The following is a 24259-nucleotide window of genomic DNA, read 5'->3' as shown; positions in this document are numbered from 1 at the left end:
CATTTTGTCTCTTGAAGCGGAGTGGCTTTGTTTATATGGCTTCATGCCATTCCCAGCCTTGGACCAGTCAGAAAGCCAGGCCACATTGTACAGACCAGTCATCTTCCATGATAACTATGCAACAGGGGAAGGTACAAAATGTCAGTGAGTGCTGGACAGATCATCCCATTTGTCCACTACAATCACATTTACAACTCGGTGGTCTAAAGACATATATTACTTAAAGTTAACCATGATTTATAAGAGATTAAAAGCATGTGTCTCGGGCCTTCCCGGGTGGCGCAGTGGTTGAGAGTCCGCCTGCCGATGCAGGGGACGCGGGTTCGTGCCCCAGTCCGGGAAGATCCCACATGCTGCAGAGCAGCTGGGCCCGTGAGCCGTGGCCGCTGAGCCTGCATGTCCGGAGCCTGTGCTCCGCAACGGGAGAGGCCACAACAGTGAGAGACCCATGTACCGTAAAAAAAAAAAAAAAAAAAAAAAAAAAAAATGTGTCTCTATTTTAGGTCTTAATTATTTTCAACATTTTATGAATACCATTTGGGTTCTTTAGATTTTTCTTTATTTTAAGCTTTGGAGCTATAGGAGTCCTGGAGGCTTATGTGACCCTAACATTGTGTACACACTAGATAAAATTAGGGGAAGTTGGGAGTAAAATCATTAAAACTCAGAACATTTGATTTCAGACTTGGCTCTATTAACCAATTATGTCATCTTTTTCCTGAAGATCTCTGTCCATTGTCAAATGGTCTTGAGTCATTTTCTGATTAGACTGTTTTTTAACCTAATTGGCTAGTGGCTGAATTTGATTTACAAAGTTTAGTTTAAACACTATGCTATGTTATCTGTTACAAGCACAATGAATTGGTGGAAAATGCAGTGCAAGTGAATTTATGTGTACTGAGTTGTTTTTCAAGCTCCATATATACCTAGGGATCAGGAAAAATCACTGATCACCTTCATTGTGTCAGACAATCTTCTACAAGATGGTTGATGAGTTTAATCAAGTATTTATTAAATAGAACTGAGTAGATAAGTACCTCAATGCTTTTAAATATTAGATTTGTTTGCTTGGTGTGAATTCATAATTGAAAGACAAATTGAGATATACCGGTAAGGTACTGGTGAAATTAGGAGAGACTTCCCCCCCCTTCAACTTATTTACTTCTTGAAATATTCTAATGTTACCTGACGTAGATAAAGAATTCACTTCCCAAAGTTTAGAAAGTTGGGACATTGATAGCATTTTAAAGTCCCAGTAATAAATTTCAGGCATGGTAGGGAATAATAGGTGATGTACATGAGTGAAATAGATGGAGTGTAAGACAGTTGTGAGTGCTGGGAACTAGAGTAAATTCCCACCTAAAATTGGGTATTTTAAACGTGTTTAGAAACACTTGTTGGCAGACAACAAAGACCTCTCTAAAGCTGAATTAGGTACAGGCTGTGAGTTTTCAACCCCTGCTTTATGGCAAATTGTTAGGCAGAGTTTCTTGGGATTGCAGCAACTCAGAAAAATATTGACATTTTTAATATCAATGATTTTTGTCAACAGTACACCCATTGATTCTCTGTTGTCTGTGTAGGGACGGCACTGTCCTCTTTCACGTTGTACTCACTAGGGTTCCAAATGTGAGTTTTGAGTATAGTGTAGCGGAAAGTGCTTTGGAGTTGGAAACCTGATAGAAGTTTCAACTCTGCACACTGGCTTTATGACCTTAGACAAGTTACCTAACTTCACGTTTCCTCATTTGCAAAGTGAGGAAAGTAACTACAGCCTCTTGTGAAGGTTACATGAGATAATTTGTAGAAGGGTTCAGCATAACACCTAGTTCCTCGTAAATGTTTCATTTCCTTATTATTTGCTGGTTCAAAGCACATCAGGTCTAGGTAGAAAGTTAGGTTCAGTTCAGTAGACATATACTGAGAATGTACTATGAATGAGACACCCAGAATGTGAGATAAAGAAGACCTATTTCCTATCCTCACAGTCTTTAGCATTGTGTGTGTGCATGTGTGTGTGTGTGTTAGGAACAATGGAGTGGTAAAAGGGAATTATTAACACAAATATAAATACCTACATACAAGATATATTTGGAAAAGTAGGGAATTCATTCATTTTACTGGGTACCATGCTAGGTGCTGAAGATGTGGTAAGACCAGATACCTACTGTGTCCCTGATAGAGCTTACATTTTAGTGGTAAAGACACGTTAGACACCCAATCATGTAAATAACTTTATAATCTCATGTATAGTGTTAATGAGGAAAGAATACAGGAAAGATTCAGAATGCTATGAAAGTACATTGAGGGAGATCTGAATTAGGTTGGAGAATCCTGAAGGACTCCTTAGAGAAAGTGACGTTTAAGCTGAGATCTAGACAGTAATGAAAAAGATTGTCAAATCCTTATTCGTTGAGCTCTCCTTTTCTAAAACATAGGCAGCCCACCTCCTTTCTGTAAGATATTTTTATTTAGATACTGTTAAGTTACAGATTTTCTTTTATCGTTATTTAAACGTTGATTAAGTCCTCACCCTGATTGCTTTTGTCCTATAATACATCTTGTCCTTTGTGTCCATATAGCTAATCTCATCCATTATGCCTTGATTTGGCTTGTTTAACCATTCAGTCACAGAAGACACTGAGGAATGTGCTAGGCTGTACAGTTACTTGTACTGGATGAGCAGCTATACACATACACTCTTAATTCCTCCCCTGGAGAGGGTTATAAACTAGGGATTCCCAACAATCAGTATGAATCAGAATCACCTGGAGGGCTTGATAAACCAGTTACTGGGCCCTGTCCCCAAGTTTCTGATTGAGTAGGTCTGGGGTGGGCCCCAAAACTTGCATGCCTAACAAGTTCCCAGATGCTACATGCTTCTGCTCTGGGGATTATACTTTAGTTACCACCAGTATAAACAATTCGGGGAGAATGACAGTTGAAACATCTCATGGAATCTGATCAAGTAGTATCAGTGGCAACTGGGTCCCTTGCTGGGAACTTGAAGGCCAGGAAATTTGCCCCAGTGCTCCAGCACTCTCTCTCCTTCTCTCCTTATAGATTAAAAATTGTGTTCCTTAATTACATTAAAGGAAGTTGTGTTCTTTTTGTCTGTTAGCATCTTTCAGTCAGTCTCATCATCAGCATCCTTGTGGCAACCAAATGGTGATAATTATAACAAATGATAACTTCTGTTTTTGAATTATGTTTCAGGGTGATTACAACTCAGAAATTCATCTGATCACAAGAGAAAGAGATGAACTTCAGCATATGCTAGAAAGATTTGAAAAACATATGGAGGATATACAGTCCAATGTTAAATTATTGACAGCAGAAAGAGATAAACTAAGTGTCTTATATAATGAAGTAAGATATTGATTATAATTAAGCCAACAGATTATATAGCACCAGTTAACTGTAATGGTACCAATATATATCCTTTAAATTACTGTAATATATGGACCTTAGTGATTTTCCTTCAGAGTTAGAATTAATAAGTAATAGTTTCTGCTATCATCCTGTTCCCAAAGCAGAGATTTCTATTGCTTTTTCATATTTATTCTTCCTCTTTTCTAGCTTATCTATGGGTCCGGTCAATTAGGGATAATTCCCTATTTCTAAAACTACTGAATGGGTCTCAGCTTGACTCTGAGCCAAGTGTATCCTTCGGATTCAGACATGTTGGGATATGTCTATGAAACAGTGGGTAGCACTCACTAATTGGATATTAAGGACTTAGCCTCTAGGGATAGGGAGGGGAGATTCAATACAGTTTGGGCTAATTATAAAGCCTCAGTTGTTAGAGGGCAAGGTGAGTCTGAGCAAAGCATGGTGTTTATCACCAAAATTTGTTCCCATACCAATCTCCCATGAAATCCTATTGCTATTTTGAGAGTGAGAGAAGGACATACGGGTTAAGAGGCCAAGTTGAAAAAGCCGTTTTCACTTCTGGTGCTTTTTTGGGATTCTGCAGTACAAATTGGTCCACTTCTGGGCTTTTCCCACTGTTGGCTTAGATGTCTGCTTTCTTGGGACTGCTTAGTTTATTACTAGTTGTCCATCTGCTATTTGGTTTCCCAAATTTTGTGGCTGGCACTTCCCTCAATCTCCTTGTCCTTTGTTTTTATTATTACTATTATGACATTAATCCTTTTACTCTCATTTTGGTGGCATTTGGGAAGAGAGCAAAAGTAGCATACGTTTAGTTTGCCTTTTTTTAACTGGGAGCATGTCCGATGTTTTTTAATTTATATCTTTAATACATTAAGGCTCAGGAAGAATTATCTGCACTCAGACAAGAATCTACCCAAACCACAGTCTCCCATAATACTGTTAGTCTTATGGAAAAGGAAAAAGAGCTTGCATTATCTGACTTAAGAAGGATTATGGCAGAAAAAGAAGCTTTAAAAGAAAAGTTAAAAGTACGTATTGACTTAATTGACTAATTTTTAAAAGATAATTTATTGAGAAAAGGGGAGGTCTTTTTATATGTTTTCCTGTGACATGACTATTTTGAATCTAGATCAGGGGTTGGCAAACAATGGCACATGAGCCAAATCCAGAACGCTGTGTTTTTGTATAGCCCGTGTGCTAAGAATGGTTTTTACATTTTAAAATCGTTGAAAAAATATCAAAAGAAAAATATTTCATGAGACATGAAAATTATGAAACTCAGATTTCATCGTTGATAATACTCATTAATTGGAATACTCATTGGAATACTCATTCGTTTATGTGTTTTGTGTAGCTTTTTTTGTGCTGCAGTGGCAGAGTTGAGTAACTGCAACAAAAACTGTATGGTCCACAAAGCCTGAAATATTTATCCTCTGGTTCTTTATAGAAAAGAACCAACCTCTGATCTCAATAGGAAGTCCTTCATGTGGAGGGGCATTATCTTTTTTTGCAAAACAACTTCATTGAGATATTCACTTTACTATATAATTCACCTATTTAAAGTGTACAATTCTTTGGTTTTAGTATATTCACAGCCTTGTTCAACCATCACCACAGTCAATTTTAGAGGATTTTCATTACCTCGAAAAGAAACCCTGTACCCAATAGCAGCCACTCTTAATTTTCCCCAGCCTCCTCAGGCCTAGACAACCACTAATCTACTTTCTATCTCTAGATTTACCTACTCTGGACATTTCATATAAATTGAATCATTCAGTATGTGTTTCTTTATGTCTGGCTTCCGTAGCTTAGCATTATGTTTTCAAGGTTCATCCATTATGTACTTTATTCCTTTTTATTGTGGAATAATATTCCATTTTATGGATAGAAAATATTTTATTTATCATTGGGGTGGTTTCTACTTTTTGGCTGTTACGAATAATGGTGCTATGAACATTTGTATACAACTTTTTGTGTGGATATATGTTTTCATTTATCTTGGACATATACCTAGATTTATATGATAACTATAACTAACCATCTGAGCAACTGCCAAGCTGTTTTCCAAAGTGGCTTTACCATTTATATTCCCACCAACAGTGTACAAGAGTTCTAATTTCTCTACATCCTCACCAATACTTGTTACTATCTTTTTTATTATCATCATGCTGGTGGGTGTGAAGTAGTATCCATTGTGGTTTTCATTTGCATTTCTCTGTTAGCTAATGTGCTTATTTTCAGTGCTTATTTGGTCACTTGTATATCTTCTTTAGTGTCTATTCAGATCCTTTGCCCATTTTTAAATGGGGTTGTCTCATTATTATTGAATTGTAAGAATACTTTATATCAATATATTCTCAATACAGCCCCCTTATCAGATATATGATTTGCAAATACTTTCCCCCATTCAGTGGGTTGTCTTTTCATTTTCTTAGTATTGTCCTTTGAAGTACAGATAGTTTTTAATTTTGATGAAGTCCAATTTATCTATTTTTTCTTTTATTGCTTGTGCTTTTGGTATAATATCTAGGGGCAGTATTTTATATTTCGTAATCTCCCCCAAAATTTTAATATACATAAAGCACTTAATACTGCTCAGTACATTATAAGAACTCAATATTAACTATTACTATTACAGAGTCCATAGTTTACTTCCAATAAATATTATTGAATTAATTCTTAGAAATTAGTCACTAGGATTAAGAATAAAAACATTTAAGTATTATAAGGGTAGTCTTTATGTCATAAATTTTCAGTTAAAGTTTTACCCCTACAAAATACTTTTCATTGGGATCCTTTAGAATATTGCCTTCCAGAAAGTACTTTTTTTATAAAAATAATTGTTAAAATTACCAAATGGAAAACTTGTGTGCAATATGGCAACTTTTACTAGAAGCTACTGGTTTAGCCTTTTCCATATCATTGAAATGACTAAGGAATGTAAAAACAGGATTAAAAAAATGCACTTGTACCAAAAACTCAGAAAAAGTGACATTCATATGACCAGAATCTTTCTGGATTACAAGAGCCAGGATTTATGTGTTTACAATAGGTCTTTTACATAAAAACTGAACTAATCCTCTCAGTCTTTAAGTCTTCTCTAGTAGTTTCCTGTTGTTCCACTATCTATCTACCCAGTTGTTGAACCCAGGCACTGAGTCCTCTTTCCCTGAAAGCTCCTATCTCTCATTTAATCACAAAGTCCTATTGATGCTACCTCTTAAATAATAGTTAACATTTATTAAGCAGCTTTCCATGTGGGAAGCTCTGTTCTGAGTGCTTTTTACAAGAGCTATCTCAATAAATCTTCACAATTGCCTTTTTAGTCGGGTAATGCTTACAGATGCGGTCTCTGAGTTACAGTGAGTTTAAATAATTTGCCCAACCAACAGACACTTGAAAAGATGCTCAACATCGCTAATCATCAGAGAAATGAAATTCAAAACCGCAACGAGATATCACCTTATACCTGTCAGAATGGCTGTCGTCAAAAAAACCACAAATAGCGAATGTTGGCAAGGATGTGGAGAAAAGGGAACCCTTGTACACTGTTTGTGGGAATGTAAATTGGTGCAGCCACTGTGGAAAACAGTATTCAGGTTCCTCAGAAACCTAAAAATGCAACTACTGTATGATCCAGCAATTCCACTCCTGGGTATATATCTGAAGAAAATGAAAACACTAATTTGAAAAGATATATGTTCATAGCAGCATTATTTATAGTTGCCAACATATGAACACAACTTAAGTGTCCATCAACAAATGAATGGATAAAGAAGATGTGTGTGTGTGTGTGTGTGTGTGTATATATATATATATATATATGTATATACACACACACACACACACACACACATACATACATACACACACACACACACAATGGAGTACCCACTCAGCCATAACAAAGAATTAAACTTTGGCATTTGCAACAACGTGGGTGGACTTGGAGGGTATTATGCTTAGGTAAGTCAGAGGAAGACAAATACTGTATGTTATCACTTATATATAGAATCTAAATAAAACAAACTAGTGAATATAACAAAAAAGAATCAGACTCACAGATATAGAGAATAAACTAGTGGTGAGCAGTGGGGAGAGGGAAGGGGAGAGGAGCAAAATGGGATAGGAGATTAAGAGGTACAAACAACTATGTATAAAATAAATAAGCTACAAGGGTATATTGTACAGCACAGGGAATACAGCCAATATTTTATAAAAACTATAAGTGAAGTATAATCTCTAAAAATTGTGAATCACTATGTTGTATACCTAAGACATATAATATTGTGAATCAACTATACCTTAATTTAAAAAAACAGTAATAATAATTTGTCCAAGATCACCTGTTAATGAAGTCACAAAGAATCTGGCTCCTCAGCTCACACTGGTTTCTCTTCAATCAGCCTACTTGTTTCTGTTCCCCTGCTACCATCCTATTCTGGCCATTATTCTCTCTCAACTGCACTAGTGTATTAGCGGCCTCTCAAATCTGTATTTCACACTGAAGTCAGAGTCATCTTTCAAAGATATAAATCCGATCACAGCACTTCCTATTTAAAATCCATTAACTGTTTTCAGGGACTTTGATGATTGGTCCTTGCCTACTTCAAGGTCTAGCTTCTTTTCCCCAAGCTCATCCCCCCCCATTCCTCACCCCTCAGTTTCTCAACGCCAGGCTTAATGGACTTTTTCTTGCCCCCAACTTTCTAAGGAAAAAATCCTTCACCCCTTCCAGTCCCCTCACCTGGCTAATTCCTGTTCATCCTTTATAGCCAAGTTAAACATCATTTCCTCACAAAGGAAATGAACCCTAGATCCTAGACTCCCTTTCCATATGTCGCCATAAAGTTCCTTTTTCTAGCAGAATATTCATGGATTTTATTTTAATATCTTGTTTAAGGTTTGTCTTTAATAGACTATGATGTCTGACATCAGAGACTTTATCCATTTTACTGTATTCCTAATACCTTACTTGGCGCTGGGTATATAGTATATACTCAATACCAGTTGAATGATTTAATAAACAAAAAAATGCATACTGCACAGTGACCTTTTCAATGAAATATATAATCCAAACATCAGATGTCTTTACTTATTTTTAATGAATAACATGGATGAAAGTAAGAATTTGCACGAAAAATTCTCACAGAACACCAACATATCACTTGTCCTAGACTTAGCATCAGCAAAAGTTGGATAAGGTAATATAACCAAAAATAACAACACTCGTGTTTACACTGTTGACCAGCTCATTGTTGAAACTCTGATCGCTTGCATGACCCTGTAGTATTCTGCTTCCTGTGTCTTTCTGATCCCATCTGTTCTTCCTTTATACTCTGTTCCTCTTTCATCTCCTCTCATGAGGGCATTCTCCTGAGCTTACTTAACCTGCTGGGTTTTTCCCTTTATAGTTGTGCTAATGGATTGATCTGTGTAAATCTTTATAAATGAACCCATACCAATCTGTGTCTTCTGTTATAGTCATACATGGAGGTAAAGCATAAAAGATGAGAACCTCTTGTGTTTTTGTTTTCAACCAAAAGCATTGTTTTTATAAAATTTCTAATGATTTTCTTTCTAAAACATTTCTATGTTATAAAAAGACAGATAAAATAGTACTGTAGACTTGCATTGCTTACTTTGGTAATTTTGTTTTATTATCTGATGTGAATGAACATCTTCTATAAAATTCTCTTACAGCATCTCCATGAAATGAGTATTTTTGGAAAATCAGAATTAGAGAAAACTGTTGAACATTTGACATGTGTTAATCACCAGGTAATTTATCAAACTGAATTTGGGGTGTATTTTGTTGTATGAATGACTATTTTAATTATAATTTTACGGTATGTTTTTAAAATTACAAAATAATATGTTAGAGAAACTGTATAACAGTGACTAGGAGTATGTACTCTGAAGGTTGACTACTTAGATTCAAATCCATCTTTGTCACCTATTACCTGTAGGCAAGTTTCTTAAACTTTTCATCCCTTAATTTCTTTATTTGTAAGATAGAAATGGTGCTAATACTTAGAGTTTTGTGAAAATTAAATGAGTTAATAGGTATCAAGAACTTAGTATAGTTACTGACATATTGTAAGCACTCAGTAAGTGTTAGCTGTGATTATTGTTGTTTTGCTCTTGTTTAAAAAATCATGTAATACAGACTTAGAGTAAAAAGTGAAAATCATTTTCATTCCTTATTGCTCTCACTAGAGATAGGGCTTTTAACAAATTGGTATGTGTTCTGATAGTCTTTTTTTCTTTCTGTGTTTTGTTTTGACTAGTTTCCTTTTCCCTGTCTTCACTGTTTTTATTTGTCTACTAATTCTATCATCTGTTTCTGTCAGCTTTGGGCCAGTTGATTTTTTTTCCTCTTCCTCATAGGTTGTATTTTCCTGCTTCTTTGTATGCCTGGTAACTTTAGATTGGATGTCAGACATTGTGAATTTTATTTTCTTGGTTGCTGGAGAGCTTGTATTCCTAGAAACACTGTTGAAGTTTGTTCTGGGATACACTTAAGTCAGGTGGAAGTAGCTTGTTACTTTTTGGTTTTGCTTTTAAGCTTAATTAGGTGGGACTAGAATGGCATTTAGTTTCGGACTAATTTTGTTTTACTATTGAAACCAAATCTTTTTGAGTACACTCACTACCAGTTGCCTCATGAATTATGAGGTTTTCAAATGACTGATGGGAAAAGAACCAATTCCTGGCCCTGCATGAGCCCTCAGTACTATTCCCTCTAATTCTTTGATGGTTCTTTCCCTGGCCTTGGGTAGCTCTCTGTGAGCTGTGCTCTACTTAGCTGAAGATTCAAGGGGCACCCTTTATAGATCTCTGGTGCTCTTACTCTGTGCACTTCTCCTCCAGTATCCGCCCTGTGAATTCTAACTGATTTGGCCTCCCTTGACTCTCAGTCCTGTATTCTGAACTTAGGGGAATCACCAGGTCCAGCTGGTTTCTTTCCCTGTGCCACAGCCTGGAAATTCTTCAGGCAATAAACTGGAACAATTATAGGGCTCATCTCACTTGTTTCATCTCTCAGGGGTCACTATCCATCATTGCCTAATGCCCAGTGTCTTGAAAACCATTGTTCCATATACTTTGCCCAAATTTTAGTTATTTCAGGTAGAAGGGTCCCTGTCACTCTAGCCTGCCCAGAATCTGAAAGCAAGAATTAATGAACTGATAAATATCTCTGAAGTACTAGAAGTCATTGGAAAGAGACTAGGAGATAGAAAATATAAAATAAGTTAAAGCCTTAGAGAATAAAGTGAGAAGGTCCAACATTTATATAGTCAAAATTCTAGGAGAATATAATAAAATATGGGAGAAGGCTGTATTTGAAGACATAATAACTGATACTTTTCTAGGTATGATAGAAAACACAGGAATCCTCTGATTCAGGATGTACAGTGAATTCCAGTAGCATGACAAATCCCAAGCAAATCCATACCATTTTTATAGCAATAAATAATACAAGATACCTATGTATAATTTTGCAGGATCTTAATAGAAAACATTTTGCATCCTTACTTAAAGACATTAAGGAAGACCTAAATAAGTGGAGAGATATATCTAATTTATTAAAAAGGTGACAGATATTATGTTTATAGAAAAATGTAAATTCTCCCCAAATTCATCTGTAGAGTTGATGTAGTTTCAGCTGAAATCCCAAGAAGATGGGTGGGTAGGTGGATGTGTGTGAGAGTGAACACTGACAATAGATTTTAAAATTTACATGGAAGCAAAGAGCCAAGAATCACAAAGAAATTTTAATGAAGAATGTGGTGTGGAACTTGTCTTACTAGATATGAAGGCTTTAGAGTCATTAATTAAGATAGGGTGGTAGTGCTCAGGGATTAAGAGAGTGATAAAACCCAGTAGAGAGCAAATCCACAAAATATGGAAATTTGATATGTAGAGGACTCAGATGAATGGGGTAAGAGAGGATTATTCAGTAATTTATTGTTTCTGGGACAATTGTTCATATATATGTACATAAAAAAGTAATTGGGGACTTCCCTAGTGGTCCAGTGGGAAAGACTCTGCACTCCCAATGAAGAGGGCCCAGGTTCAATCCCTGGTCAGGGAACTAGATCCACACACGCATGCCGTAACTAAGAGTCCACATGCTGCAACTAAAAGATCCCACATGCCGCAATGAAGATCTCATGTGCTGCAACTAAGACCCAGCACAGTCTGGATGGATGGATGGATGGATGGATAGATAGATAGATATTTTTTTTAAATAAAAAATAAAATAGGGCTTCTCTGGTGGCGCAGTGGTTGAGAGTCCGCCTGCCGATGCAGGGGACACAGGTTCGTGCCCCAGTCCGGGAAGATCCCACATGCCGCGGAGCGGCTGGGCCCATGAGCCATGGCCGCTGGGCCCGCACATCCGGAGCCTGTGCTCTGCAATGGGAGAGACCACAGCAGTGAGAGGCCCACGTACCGCAAAAAAAATAAATAAATAAATAAAATAAAATAAAATAAATAAAATAAAAGAGGAATTGGATCCTACCTAAAATATACCAGACCCAAAAAATCAGTTCAAGGTTATTTGCAGCCTTGAATGTTCAAGAAATAGCTACAAATTTTAGAAGAAAATACAAGAGAAAAATCTTTTTTACCTTGGCAAAATAATAATAATAGCAATCATTTATATAGTATTTACTGTGTGTCAGGTACTATTCTCAACATTTTATATATATTCATGTATATAATTTTAATTCTCACAACAACCATAAGAAGTAAATGCTAATATTATCCTTATTTCACAGATAAGGAAACAGAGGGGAAGCTTGCCCAAGATCACACAGCTAGCAGGTGTCAGGTGCCAGTGTTTGCTCCTAAACAAGACACAAATAAGTTTATTCCTTTAAAGAAAACATAGATAAATAGGACCACATTGACAAGAACATCTTTGTTTATCAAATAGCCATAAATTGAAAAGACAAGCCACTAATGCAGAGAACAACTTACCATACATTTAACCTAAAAAAAATTCAACAGAAGATGTGAATTGACACTTCATGGCAGAAGAAATTATAAATGGTTGATAAATATAAAGAGATGTTCTACCTCAATAATAGGGGAAATACCAGTTACAACCACAGCAAAATCATTTCACATCCATCAGGTCATCAGAAATTAACAAGTTATAGCTAGTATTATTAGTTTTGTGAAGCTTCTGGGAGTGCAAACTGGTGGTACCTCTTGGAGAATAACTTGGCATTGTTCTAGGTTAGCAAAGGCATACTCTATTAGCCAGCAAATCCATTTCTAGATATGAACCCTGGATCAAAGTCAATAAACTATGGCCCCTAGACCAAATCTGGTCTCCAGTCTGTTTTTGTAATAAAGTTTTTATTGGAACACAGCCATGCTTATTAATACATTGCTTATGGCTGTTTCTTTGTTACAGTAGAGTAGTGGCAAAGGACCATATGGCTCACAAAACTTAAAATGTTTACTCTCTGACAGGAAATAGAAAACAATCTGGAGATCAATTGTGAGGAAAATAAACAGTGGTAAGTCATACGTGGTGTGTTACAGAGCAACAAAAATGAATGAATAATAGCTACAAACATCAACATGCATGAATCTTGCAAATATGATGTTGAAGAAAACATGCAGTATGATTCTGCTTATGTAAAGTTCAAAAACATGCTAACCTAAACTGTAAATTGTTTGGAGATTCATACAAATGTGGTGTGCTAAGGAAAAGCAAGAAATGAGAAACAGAAGACTCAGGTTAGTGGACACTGTGGGCAGGAGTTAGGGGATGTCACTGGAGACTGCTCACAGTAGTGTCAAAGGTTCAGGTAATATTTTTTAAGTCAGGTGATGGGTACACAAATGTTCCTGTTTTTAATCTTTATACCACACATTTACTCTTGTTTGAACAAGAATTCTGGAAGATTTTAGTGCAAAAAAATTTTTTTTCCTTTCCCACCTCCGTATCCCACAAATTACCATCCAGAACTCTCATTCCTGGTGTTTACCTCCCTGTTTCTAAATAATGTGCTTGTGCTATTTAATCTTTATTGATTTAAGGTTATTTAGTGAGTCTCCGTGATGGTAGACGATGGATTAGCACTCCCCTTTTCTTCCCCCATTACATAGTTTAATTACATATTTTGCTCACTTAAGTAGTTATTGTTTATATTACCAAGACTTCTCGTGGTTTACGGCTCAGCCAAGTGGGACAGTACTACTCTTACCTTTTTTCTTGTAGACCATTTTCCTGGAGTTAATAATTGCTTTTGTTTTGTTTTGTTTCATTTTGTTTTTTGTTACTTTTCTGTTTTTCATTGCTAATTTTTATTAAGAGCTCCATCTCTGCCACATGCCTTTCAATATTTTTTGAGTTTTCAAACTTACCAGTTCTGGTCTTTTGCCCCCTAATACCTCCCTTTTTGAGCTTTCTATCTTGATTCATTATGGACTGTGTCTCTCCATAGCTGTCCTCATAAGACTTTCCCTGTCCCCCTCTCCTGTGTTGAACCTCATGTTTTCTTCTTTTCTTGGTTTGCTCCTTCATTATGGTATAGCATCTTCTCCAGCAGTTTCCTGAAAAAGAATACATGGGAGGAAATTTTTTTGGTACTCTACTTGTCTGAAAATGTGTTTATTGAACTTTCATAATTTATGATTTGGCTTAAGCATATGGCAGTCTAGATTGGAAAATTATTTTCACTAAAAATTTTGAATACTGTTCTCCATTGGTCTTTCAGTTTTCTTTGAGATGTCTGATGCTATTCTTTTCTGAGTCCTCTGTACATGACATGTTTTTATTTCTGAAAGGATTTGGGGTTTTCTCTTTATCTTGTGTCTTCAATTTACTGTACTCTTCTGTTTTCTCTCTCTGGAGCTTTATTTGTTGGTTTTAGACTTCCTAAAGAGATCTAATGTTCTTATCCTTTCTCCTTTATTTTCTCTTTGACTTTTTGTTCTACTTTCTGGGAGATTGCCTCAACTTTGTCTTTTAGCCCTTCTATTGACTTTTTTAATATATTTGATTTCCAAGAGAACTTTCTAGAAAGAGATAACTGGGGTATGAGTGTCCCAGTATATAGACTTTCAGCCAATCTCCTTGTTCAGTTCTCCCTGTGAGGGACCCCACCTCACAGCTTCATGTCTCCATGTGTTGAGCTTCTTCAGGCTAAGTCAACTGGCTGCGCTCATTGGTATTCCCTACTGTGGCCATTTTAGGTCAGTGATTCTCTACTGGGGTCAGTTCTGCCTCCTAAGAGATATTTGGCAATATCTGGAGAATTTTTGTCTGTCACAATTAGGGGAAAAAGTACTTCTTGTGTCTGGTAAGCAGAGGGCAGGGATGTTGCTAAACGTCCTACGGTGCACAGGACGGCCCTCACAACAAAGAATTATCTGGCCTCAAAGGTCATTAGTTCCTAGGTTCAGACCCTGCTTTAGATTGTATATATCTTTCTTCCACTCTGAACCACTCTCTGCTCTTTGTCTTCCACAAGTTTTTGAAGTCACTTGTTCACCCTTGTTTATTCTCTCTTGTTCTCTCTGTCCTTTTGAGTATATAACCTTCTTATTTCTTTACTGTCATTTTAGCACTGTTTCCAGAAGAAATGGTGTTAAAAATGTGTGTGGTCAGTCTGCAGTTTCAACTGGAAGACTGAAATTTATCACTAATGTTTCTTGGTTTTGAATTTTGTATATAGATCATTATTGCATCTAGAATTTATTTTTGTACATAAAATAAAATAGAATCTAGCTAATGTTTTGTCTCCAATTAGTGGCTATCCCAGCTCTATTTTTAAAGACTTTATTCTTTTCCCACTTTCTTAAAATGCTGCCTTTTCTAAACTTAACATCTGTGATGTATCTGCTTGTCCATATGTGAAATCCATACTGTCCTAATTATAGTAGCTTTTTCATTTACTTTGATATCTCATAAAGCAAGTCTAGCTGCAGTCTTCCTCCCGCCCCTCATTTTTACTGTTTTTTCTTAACTTTCTTTTTTCCTAAGTAAATTTTAGAATGAAGTCTGAGTCACCCATCTAATTTTAAAAAGGTTGTGTCAGGATTCTTACTGAAATTTTATTGAATTTACAATCATTTCAGGAAATTTTAATCTGTTTCCAATATTGTGTTCCCATTCAGAAACATGGTGTGTCTTCACGTTAAGTCAGGTTGTGTTTTACGCTCTTCAGGAAGATGTTACAGGTTCCTCATATAAATCTTGTCCATTTTGTGTTTGGGTTACGGTATTTTCTGCTCTGATTTTTCTTCAGTTCAGTCCTAGCTACTTTTTTTTTTAGAAATTTCTCAAAATTTTGGCCCGCTAATGGTTTCCCTTCATTCCTGTTATGGATACATTCTTTTCTTCCTTTCTTGCCTTTCTTTTTTGGTATCTTTTCTTTGATTTCAATGATATTGAAGAGGAGAGAGAGAAAAATGTGTTTGCCTCTTCTGACATCTGGAACCTGAAGTGTACACATGACTTTTAAAGTATTTTAAAATAAATCTAATTTATTTCCTTAGTTTTCTTCCAGAAATATTATGAAAGAGTGCTTAAGGAAAAGAAACTGAGACATATACCTATTAATTTTTAAAATTTAATTATAGCTTGAAAACGAAAAATGTGAATTAAAGTCTAAAATGTTAAAAATGAAAGAAACAATAGAGTCTTTAGAGAAAAAAGTAAAACTCCAAGCTCAAAAACTTAGCCATGTGGCTGGTGACTCATCTCATCAGAAAACAGAGATGAACTCACTTAGGTAAGTTTATTGAAAGTTTCATTTCTCTTCTGGGAACAAGCTTGTTGCTATATAAGGTTCATAATGGTGGCATTTTGGACTAGGCCTTTGAAAAGCAGTAGTTCTCAAAGTTGGCTTTGTAGCAGAATCACTTGGGGAGCTTTTGTAAAGTATGGATTTAGGGACTGATCTCTGGAGGTTCCTGTTCACTGAGTGAATCTGGGTAAGTTTTGAGTATCTGTACTTTTAAAGACTTTCATAGCTTCATATGATTGCAGGCAAATTTTTGTACCTACCTCTTTTTAAAATCTCCCTAACAGATACAAGTGTACTTTGTTTTATTGTGCTTCAATTTATTGTGCTTTGCAGATGTTGTGTTTTTTACAAATTGAAGGTTTTTGGCAATCCTGCATCAAGCAAGTTTATTGGTGCTGTATTTCCAACAGCATTTGCTCATTTCGTGTTTCTGTGTCACATTTTGGTAATTCTTGCAATATTTCAAACTTTTTAATATTATATTTGTTATGATGATCTGTGATCAGTGAGCTTTGACTATTACTACAACTCACTGAAGGCTCAGATGATGGTTAGTATTTTTTAGAAATAAGGTTTTTTAAATTAAGGTATGTGCATCGTTTTTTTCAGACATAATGTTATTGCACACCTAATAGACTACAGTATAGTACAGACATAACTTTTATTTACTTATTTTTTTAATGGCTTTGAATTTTTAATTTATTTTTTTTTACTGAAGTATAGTTGTTTACAATGCTGTGTTAGTTTCTGGTGTACAGCAAAGTGATTAATTTATACATATGTGCATATATATATATATATTTATATATATACACACATATATACTTTTTCATATTCTTTCCATTATGGTTTATAACAAGATATTGATTATAGTTCTCTGTGCTATACAGTAGGACCTTGTTGTTTATTTTATATATAGTAGTTTGTATCTGCTAATCCCAAACTCCTAATTTACCCCTTCCCCCTTCCCCCTTCCCCTTTGTTAACCGTAAGTTTGTTTTTTATGTTTGTGAGTATTAAACATAATTTTATATGCCCTGGGAAACCAAATAATCCACATGATCCACTTTATTGCCATATTTTCTTTACTGTGGTGGTCTGGAACCAAACCCACAATATCTCCAAGGTATGCCTGTACTTCAGATTATTTGTACTCCTTAGTGTAGAATTGCTGGAAATTACAGAGTTTTTTGCTACCTATGTCATTGTTCTTCTCGTTCTTCTTTCAAAGAAATGTAAAATCAGAATATTTATATACAGAGTCGAAAAGGTGATGTGTCTGAAAAATGTAAAAAAAAGTCAGTATGGCCCAAGTAGGCTGTATCTACAGGTTGAAGTCAGGTAATAAAGAACTTGGTATGATAACCAAGAGTGTCTGGATTTTATCTTATAAACATGGAGAACAAACAGATTTTTAACCAAGGGGGTGACTTCCTACCATGCCTCTTAGGAAGTGAACTGTCACAAAAATAGGGAAGGTGAATTTGGAGTCTTAAGAGACTGATGGCAGACAATGGAGACAATGTGTCTGGAGTGAAACAGTGGCAATGAACTTGAGGAACAGTGGCCAGATTTAGGAAACATTTGTCACACAAAATCAAAACAAACTATGTAATAAGACCAAGAGCTAGCTGTTTGTTTAATTAAGGAAGAACTAAGGTAGAAGCTTCTTTTTCTGTTTTTTTTCTTTTTTCCTTGCAAGGCACTACATACATCCTATGAAGGAGAGCTACCTGAATGGAATGGCCTCTCCTCCTCTGGTTCATGTCTATGTTCAACTCCAAAGTACAAATACCATGGTATATTTCTATCACCCAGAATTACTAGTCTATCCTTTTCCATTTTGTGTCCAGATGATTGGAGCTGCATTTAGTCCATTTTGCTTTTTCCTTCAAACTGTAGCTATAACTCCCCTTTCCTTCCCTCACAGGATGCCCTTTCCAGTCTTATAAGACGGAGCTTTCAGTGCCCTCCCTTGGATCCCCTACCATGAAGCTACTTTGGCATTTTCTCTGCTATACTAATACCCTTTTCTCTTACCCAGCCTGCTACTTCCCTCACCTAGGAATAATCCAGTCACTGTGTTATAGGAATGGGTTGTGGAGAATTTTCTCTTTACCTTTGTTTGTCTGTAAACAGAGACAAGTAATAATGGGGGGATTGCAGGATTCCATAACATTTTTTTGCTCTGACAAATATCAGACTTGTCTCTGAGGAAGGTGTGTCAGTCACATTCTCCATATCAGTATACATCGGTAAACATTAGAACCATGAGATGAAGCTGTCAAGTTCACATCCAAAGCTGAACCCAATACAAACATAATACCAAGCACTGTATGGAAATAAAGTCGCCTTGTCCAAACCTCATGCAACTTTTGATATGTTTAATAGAGATCTTGCTGTCCCTTTAATCACATCAAGTTCTGTTTCCCTTAACATGAAGACATTTAAGAAGCTGATACTCAAATAGATAAAGCATATATTCCTTTTCACCCACCTGGTGGGCCCATTTTCTCTTTCCCTTCCTGAGTTAGGCATTTTTCATCAAATTTCAGTGCCACCAAACAGTCTTTTCTATATCAAGCACAGTCTCTAATTGTCCAAATAGAGGATCTTTGGTCTAGTCTCATGGTGCAGCAGCAGAGGACAATAGCCTTAATCCTTACCACTGCTAGCTATGAGGCTCTAAACATTTAGATTCCTGCAGCTGAAAATACCGTCAGACTGTTTTCATTTCACCTTAGTCTTTAGTTATTCTGTGTACCTTCTTTAAAACTAGAGGGTTATGTACTTATCCAGAATCAAATAAATGCATTAGCTGATTTTCCTGGAAAGAGCCCATAAGCTCTAGTTAGAGTTATTATTATGGCAATAAGTATCAGCTTTTATAGTAGAGTGTGTTTGTATATTCAGAAAACCAAATATAACTGGTCTCCTTTGAGAAGTATTTATTTGTTAATTGAGAACCATTTTAGATAAGGCTCATAGATTCCTTAGGATGCCTAAGAATTATCTTCTGGGCATGCCTAACATTTTTTTCTACCAAGACAGGAAGAGGAGCCAGGGCCCTAAGTAAGGACAGCTGAGCTCATGGAACTGGACTTAGAAGGGCCAAGGGACCTAGGACCACCAGATATAAATCATCATCCTTTTGCAGAAATGTGGAAGAAAAGCCAGTCCTGATCCCTTTCCCCCTCTCTCAGTTATCAAGAGATGATACTTTCTCAGTTAGCGGTGGGTCATAACCATAGAGTCTTGGAGACATCTGAAATAAAACAGGGATACCAAAAAAACCCCCAAAAAACCCAGCGATACTGGGCTTCCCTGGTGGCGCAGTGGTTAAGAATCCGCCTGCCAATGCAGCAGACACAGGTTCGAGCCCTGGTCTGGGAAGATCCCACATGCCGCAGAGCAAGTAAGCCCGTGCACCACAACTACTGAGCCTGCACTCTAGAGCCCGCGAGCCACAACTACTGAAGCCCGTGCACCTAAAGCCCATGCTCCGCAACAAGAGAAGACACTGCAATGAGCAGCCTGCACACCTCAACGAAGAGTAGCCCCGCTCTCTGCAACTAGAGAAAGCCCGTGGGCAGCAGCAAAGACCCAACGCAGCCAAAAATTAATTAATTCATTCATTCATTTTAAAAAACAGTGATACCATATCAATCTCTCTTTCTTCTAAGAGGCCATTAAAATTCCAAACCTATGCCTCTTAGATGGATCTTCAGCTCCATTTTACAACTTGAACACTTCTTATGAATAAAGGACCCTTTATGATGCTGTCTTTGTTTAAAATGTACTCCATCATGAAGAGAAGTAATTACTTTTGCCCCCTAAGATGAGAGCATGTATACATCCATGTACTGTAATAAAACTGAGGAATTTGAGGCTCAGAGAGATGGTCTTATCCAACCACATGGCTGGTAAGTAGAGAGCTAGAATTTTGATTCTAAGTTTTATTGCTTCACTCTCTGGTGGGAAGTCATCACTTCCCTTTGCTTTTTGCTTACAGCACTTTCGAAGCTAAGAAATTAGCTCGTCCTAGCAACTTAATTCTCAACAGGTTCTCAAATTTTCCTTTCCAAACACTATGACGACAAATAATATGATAGTCACTCAACTATTCTTTCCTATGAACTTTATACCTCAGTTCTTTCGTTAAGAAGACCTTTATCTTAGCAGCAATCCTTCTGTCAGAAAGTTACCACCGAGGTCTGTGTGGAATCTCTGTTATTCCCTTGCCTGCCTACACTAGAATATGAAAAGGCAAAGCTATTTTTAAGACTCACTAAGGGCCTCCTTTCTATGTATAATCAATCAAGATGTTATCCTGCCTTCATTTATCAACCCTACTTTGATTAGGAATTAACTTTGCTAATGAACTTAGATGTAAAAAAATCTTTACATTTCTACTTAGGATTTCAAGCACTGCCAATTACTCAGTGTCCTTCATTAGGAACTCTGGGAGCCATTCCATTTTTGAAAGGATTCTTTATAGCTTACTGGCAGACATTTTCCCTTCCACATAGAAGATGTCCTGTGCTCTTCGTAGTAGGCAATGTGATGTAGTAGAAAAACATTGATATCAGGGTAGACTAAACTGGATTTATATATTTTCTTTGCCTTAATAGCTTTGCCATCTTGAACAAGTTTTTATTTGTTTCTATAATATCGAGATAATGGTTCTAATTATGGAACTGTCCTAGGAATAAATGAGGTAATGTCTGTAAATTATCAGTACAGTGAATATTAGCTTTCTTTTTTCTCCACTCCGTGTAGTTATATCCCTCAGAGTAATAGCTGTAGCTTTTACAAGCAACTTGAATACAGTGAGTCACCTGGACCTCACAGATGATTTTATGAAGTAAAATTGCTTGAACCGAGAGTCTTTCTGACTTGGTTTTATTTGGTTGTGCAATTCTAAAGAAGTCAGCCTCACCTTGACTTCCCTCCCTGCCTCTGGGTCATAATTCACTTGCTATTAGAGCAGTCAGGGTCATGTCTTTTGTGTTTCAGAATATTTCAGTGTTGCATGTAAAACTTCTTCGTTTCTGTGGGAGATGTCCCATCTTACTAGTGGTTTCAGAATCCAGCCTCCTCCATATTAGGCAATTCTAAGCTAAGCCACCTTTAGTATCTTCTACTATCTCATCTTCAAACAAACCCTAAAAGGAACCTGTGGAAGTCCCCAATAAATAGCCTAACGTGAGAGCCATGTTTTTCCAGCAAGGCCAGGCTAAGAATTCCTAGGCCAGGACTAAAAGCTTCCAAAGACCCTAGATGACATGAGAGCAAATTCTTGTTACTTCTGAAAAAAAATTAATCTTACTGATCAGTAAGGGATTCGTCTGAAATTGTCTTTATTTTTGCTGTATGTCCTTTTTTTTTTTTCTCCCTGAAACCAATCTTTAGTCTTAAATCCTCATTGCACTACAGTAGATACCTATTCCCCTGTTTACTATGACCTCCCGTTGACTACCTATTAAAAAAAGTCAGAATGGGAAGCAGAATTAAAAGCTTGCAGGTCAGGATGGTCAGGATGTTGAAGTGCTAGGCCATTCTGTAAAAACAAGACTTTTCCTTTGCCTTGACTATTGGAAATAGATTTTAAGAGAAAGAGGGTTGATATTAGGAAACTGAGAAAAGCTTTAAAACTACTAGGAAGCCTCTAGAAAAAAGTATACAATTAATTTGATTTTTACACCGTATTATTTTGAGGAAGATGGAACAGTTTTGAAGAAAAGAATAATATATATAGTATAATACCATTGATTATACTGGAAGAGCTTTAAAATAAGGAATAAAAGAAACTTTAAAAATAAGAAAAATATTTTTTAAGATCTTTCATTTAAAAAAAATTATTTCTACCAGAGATAAAGAATACCATCTGTTTTTGTCCACTGACTCTTTAGGCTAGTAAATGAGCAGCTACAGCGGTCACTTGAGGACTATCAGCACCAACTTTCCATGAAAAGAAGTGAACTTGAATCAGCACAAGCACAAGTTAAAATACTGGAGGAAAAAATAGGTAAGTATTCTTAAATTTTGTTTTTGCAAATCCTAATTTACTTTGTCTAACAAACATTTCTTTTTCATTTATAGATAAACTACACTTCAAGATGACTTCACAGAATGAAGAGGCTCATGTAATGAAAAAGACCATTGGTGTTATTGACAAAGAAAAAGACATTCTTCAGGAGACTGTAGATGAGAAGACAGAAAAGATTGCAAACTTGTGTGAAAACCTAGCTAATAAAGTATGTGACCGTTAAGTAATGTTATCCAGAATCTGAACAGAAAAGCGTATTTTATTCTCTGTTTTAGATATGCAGTTCTTATTGCCTGTGTACAAGTTCCTAAGACCCAAGGCCATATCTCCTAATGTGTTTAAATTTCATTTTATACCAATAATTTGAATCTTAAAAGTTCTATTTCTAGAATACAGTTTTATCATATATGATTAGAGTAAACTCAAGGAACAATTCAAATTCTTAGTGGGTAGAAATATGCCAATATATGAAATATAATTGGTACATGGAAATATGTTTACTTGGAGGTTTCTTTTATAACATAATTTATGTAATTGGATTTAAACTATATAAATGTGACATTGTATCAATTCAAATGAAGACATTTCTATATGAATGGTTTAGAATCTTACATATTTTTATAATTTCTATAGGAAAAAGCTATTACTCAGATGAAGATAACAGTCTCAGAGTATGAATCTTCTATGAAGTAAGTAATCAATGGACCGGCATCCAGTTTTTTTAGGAATTTTCAGTGAATGCAGCTTTATCTGTTTGAATAGCAATCTGGCAATAGGAAAATTTCTTTTTCAATTTTCCTATTTTTACCAGTAGCAGTTATTTTCTCAGTCTCCTGCATGGAAATGTTATCCTCTTTAACTTTCTTCCCTCCTCTGTCATCCACATCTAAACAATTATGTCTTATTAATTATTCTTTTACATACCTACTTGCTCCTTATTTCTACTGTAATTACCCTGTGCAGGCCCTAATTATTAAAACTTAGATTACCCTAGTAGCCAGTGTTAAATATATTCCACATCTAAACCTTTTTGAACATTGTTACAAGACTTTACATTTTATGACCGGTCTCTACGTCAAGACAAAAGTCACTAATTGTATTTATTTTATACACCCTTACATATTATATAATAGTGGGGACTTAAACATTAAGTAAGTGTTTGCCAATTGAATCGTTTATGTTCTTCTCCTAACACTTGAAAGTCTTCTGTTTTTACTTGACTTTTGGAATAATAAATTTATTTTATGACTTTATTTGCACATAATAATTGGTAGAGATCTAAAACATCTGCTTCACCTAATTAATCAGTATCTTAATGCCGTAGTTGTAATTTATTTTTTTAAATTTTATTGCAGTATGGTTGATTTATAATGTGTTAATTTCTGCTATACAGCAAAGTGATTCAGTTATATATATATATTCTTTATCATATTCTTTTCCATTATGGTTTTTTTTGTTTTTTTGGCTGCATTGGGTCTTCGTTGCTGCACGCGGGCTTTCTCTAGTTGCGGTGAGCGGGGGCTACTCTTTGTTGGCGGTGCACAGGCTTCTCATTGTGGTGGCTTCTGTTGTTGTGGAGCACAGGCTCTAGGTGCACGGGCTTCAGTAGTTGCAGTGCATGGGCTCTAGGGCACGCGGGCTTCAGTAGTTGTGGCACGTGGGCTCTATAGCGCAGGCTCACTAGTTTTGGGGCACGAGCGTAGTTGTTCTGAGGCATGTGGGATCTTCCCGGACCAGGGATTGAACCTGTGTCCCCTGCATTGGCAGGTGGATTCTTAACCACTGCACCACCAGGGAAGTCTCCCATTATGGTTTATTATAGGATACTGAATATAGTTCCCTGTGTTACATAGTAGGACTTGTTGTTTACCCATTCTACAATACTAGTTTGCATCTGCTAATCCCAAACTCCCAATCCTTCCCTCCTCCAGCCCCCTCCCCATTGGCACCCACAATCCCTGTCTGTGAATCTGTTTCTGTTTCTTCGATATGTTCATTTGTGTCATATTTTAGATTCCACATATAAGTGGTACCATAT

At 36.2% G+C, this 24259-nt stretch overlaps 1 protein-coding gene across 8 annotated transcripts in view; it reads left to right on the top strand.

Moving 5' to 3' along the window:
• Positions 1–24259, top strand: part of CEP135 (centrosomal protein 135) — an 86940-nt gene that overhangs the window by 32537 nt on the left and 30144 nt on the right. For all 8 annotated transcript variants that reach the window (XM_081224035.1, XM_081224033.1, XM_081224037.1 and 5 more), the window contains exons 12-18: positions 3217–3369; positions 4272–4424; positions 9100–9177; positions 16006–16157; positions 22085–22200; positions 22275–22429; positions 22855–22910. In XM_081224035.1, coding sequence (XP_081080161.1) covers positions 3217–3369; positions 4272–4424; positions 9100–9177; positions 16006–16157; positions 22085–22200; positions 22275–22429; positions 22855–22910 — 863 coding nt within the window. The remainder of the gene's footprint in view (positions 1–3216; positions 3370–4271; positions 4425–9099; positions 9178–16005; positions 16158–22084; positions 22201–22274; positions 22430–22854; positions 22911–24259) is intronic.

This window comes from Mesoplodon bidens (assembly GCF_964165515.1).
Source record: "Mesoplodon bidens genome assembly, chromosome: 1".
NCBI classification, from domain to species: Eukaryota; Metazoa; Chordata; class Mammalia; order Artiodactyla; family Ziphiidae; genus Mesoplodon; species Mesoplodon bidens.
This window is presented reverse-complemented; position numbering and strand designations above follow the sequence as displayed.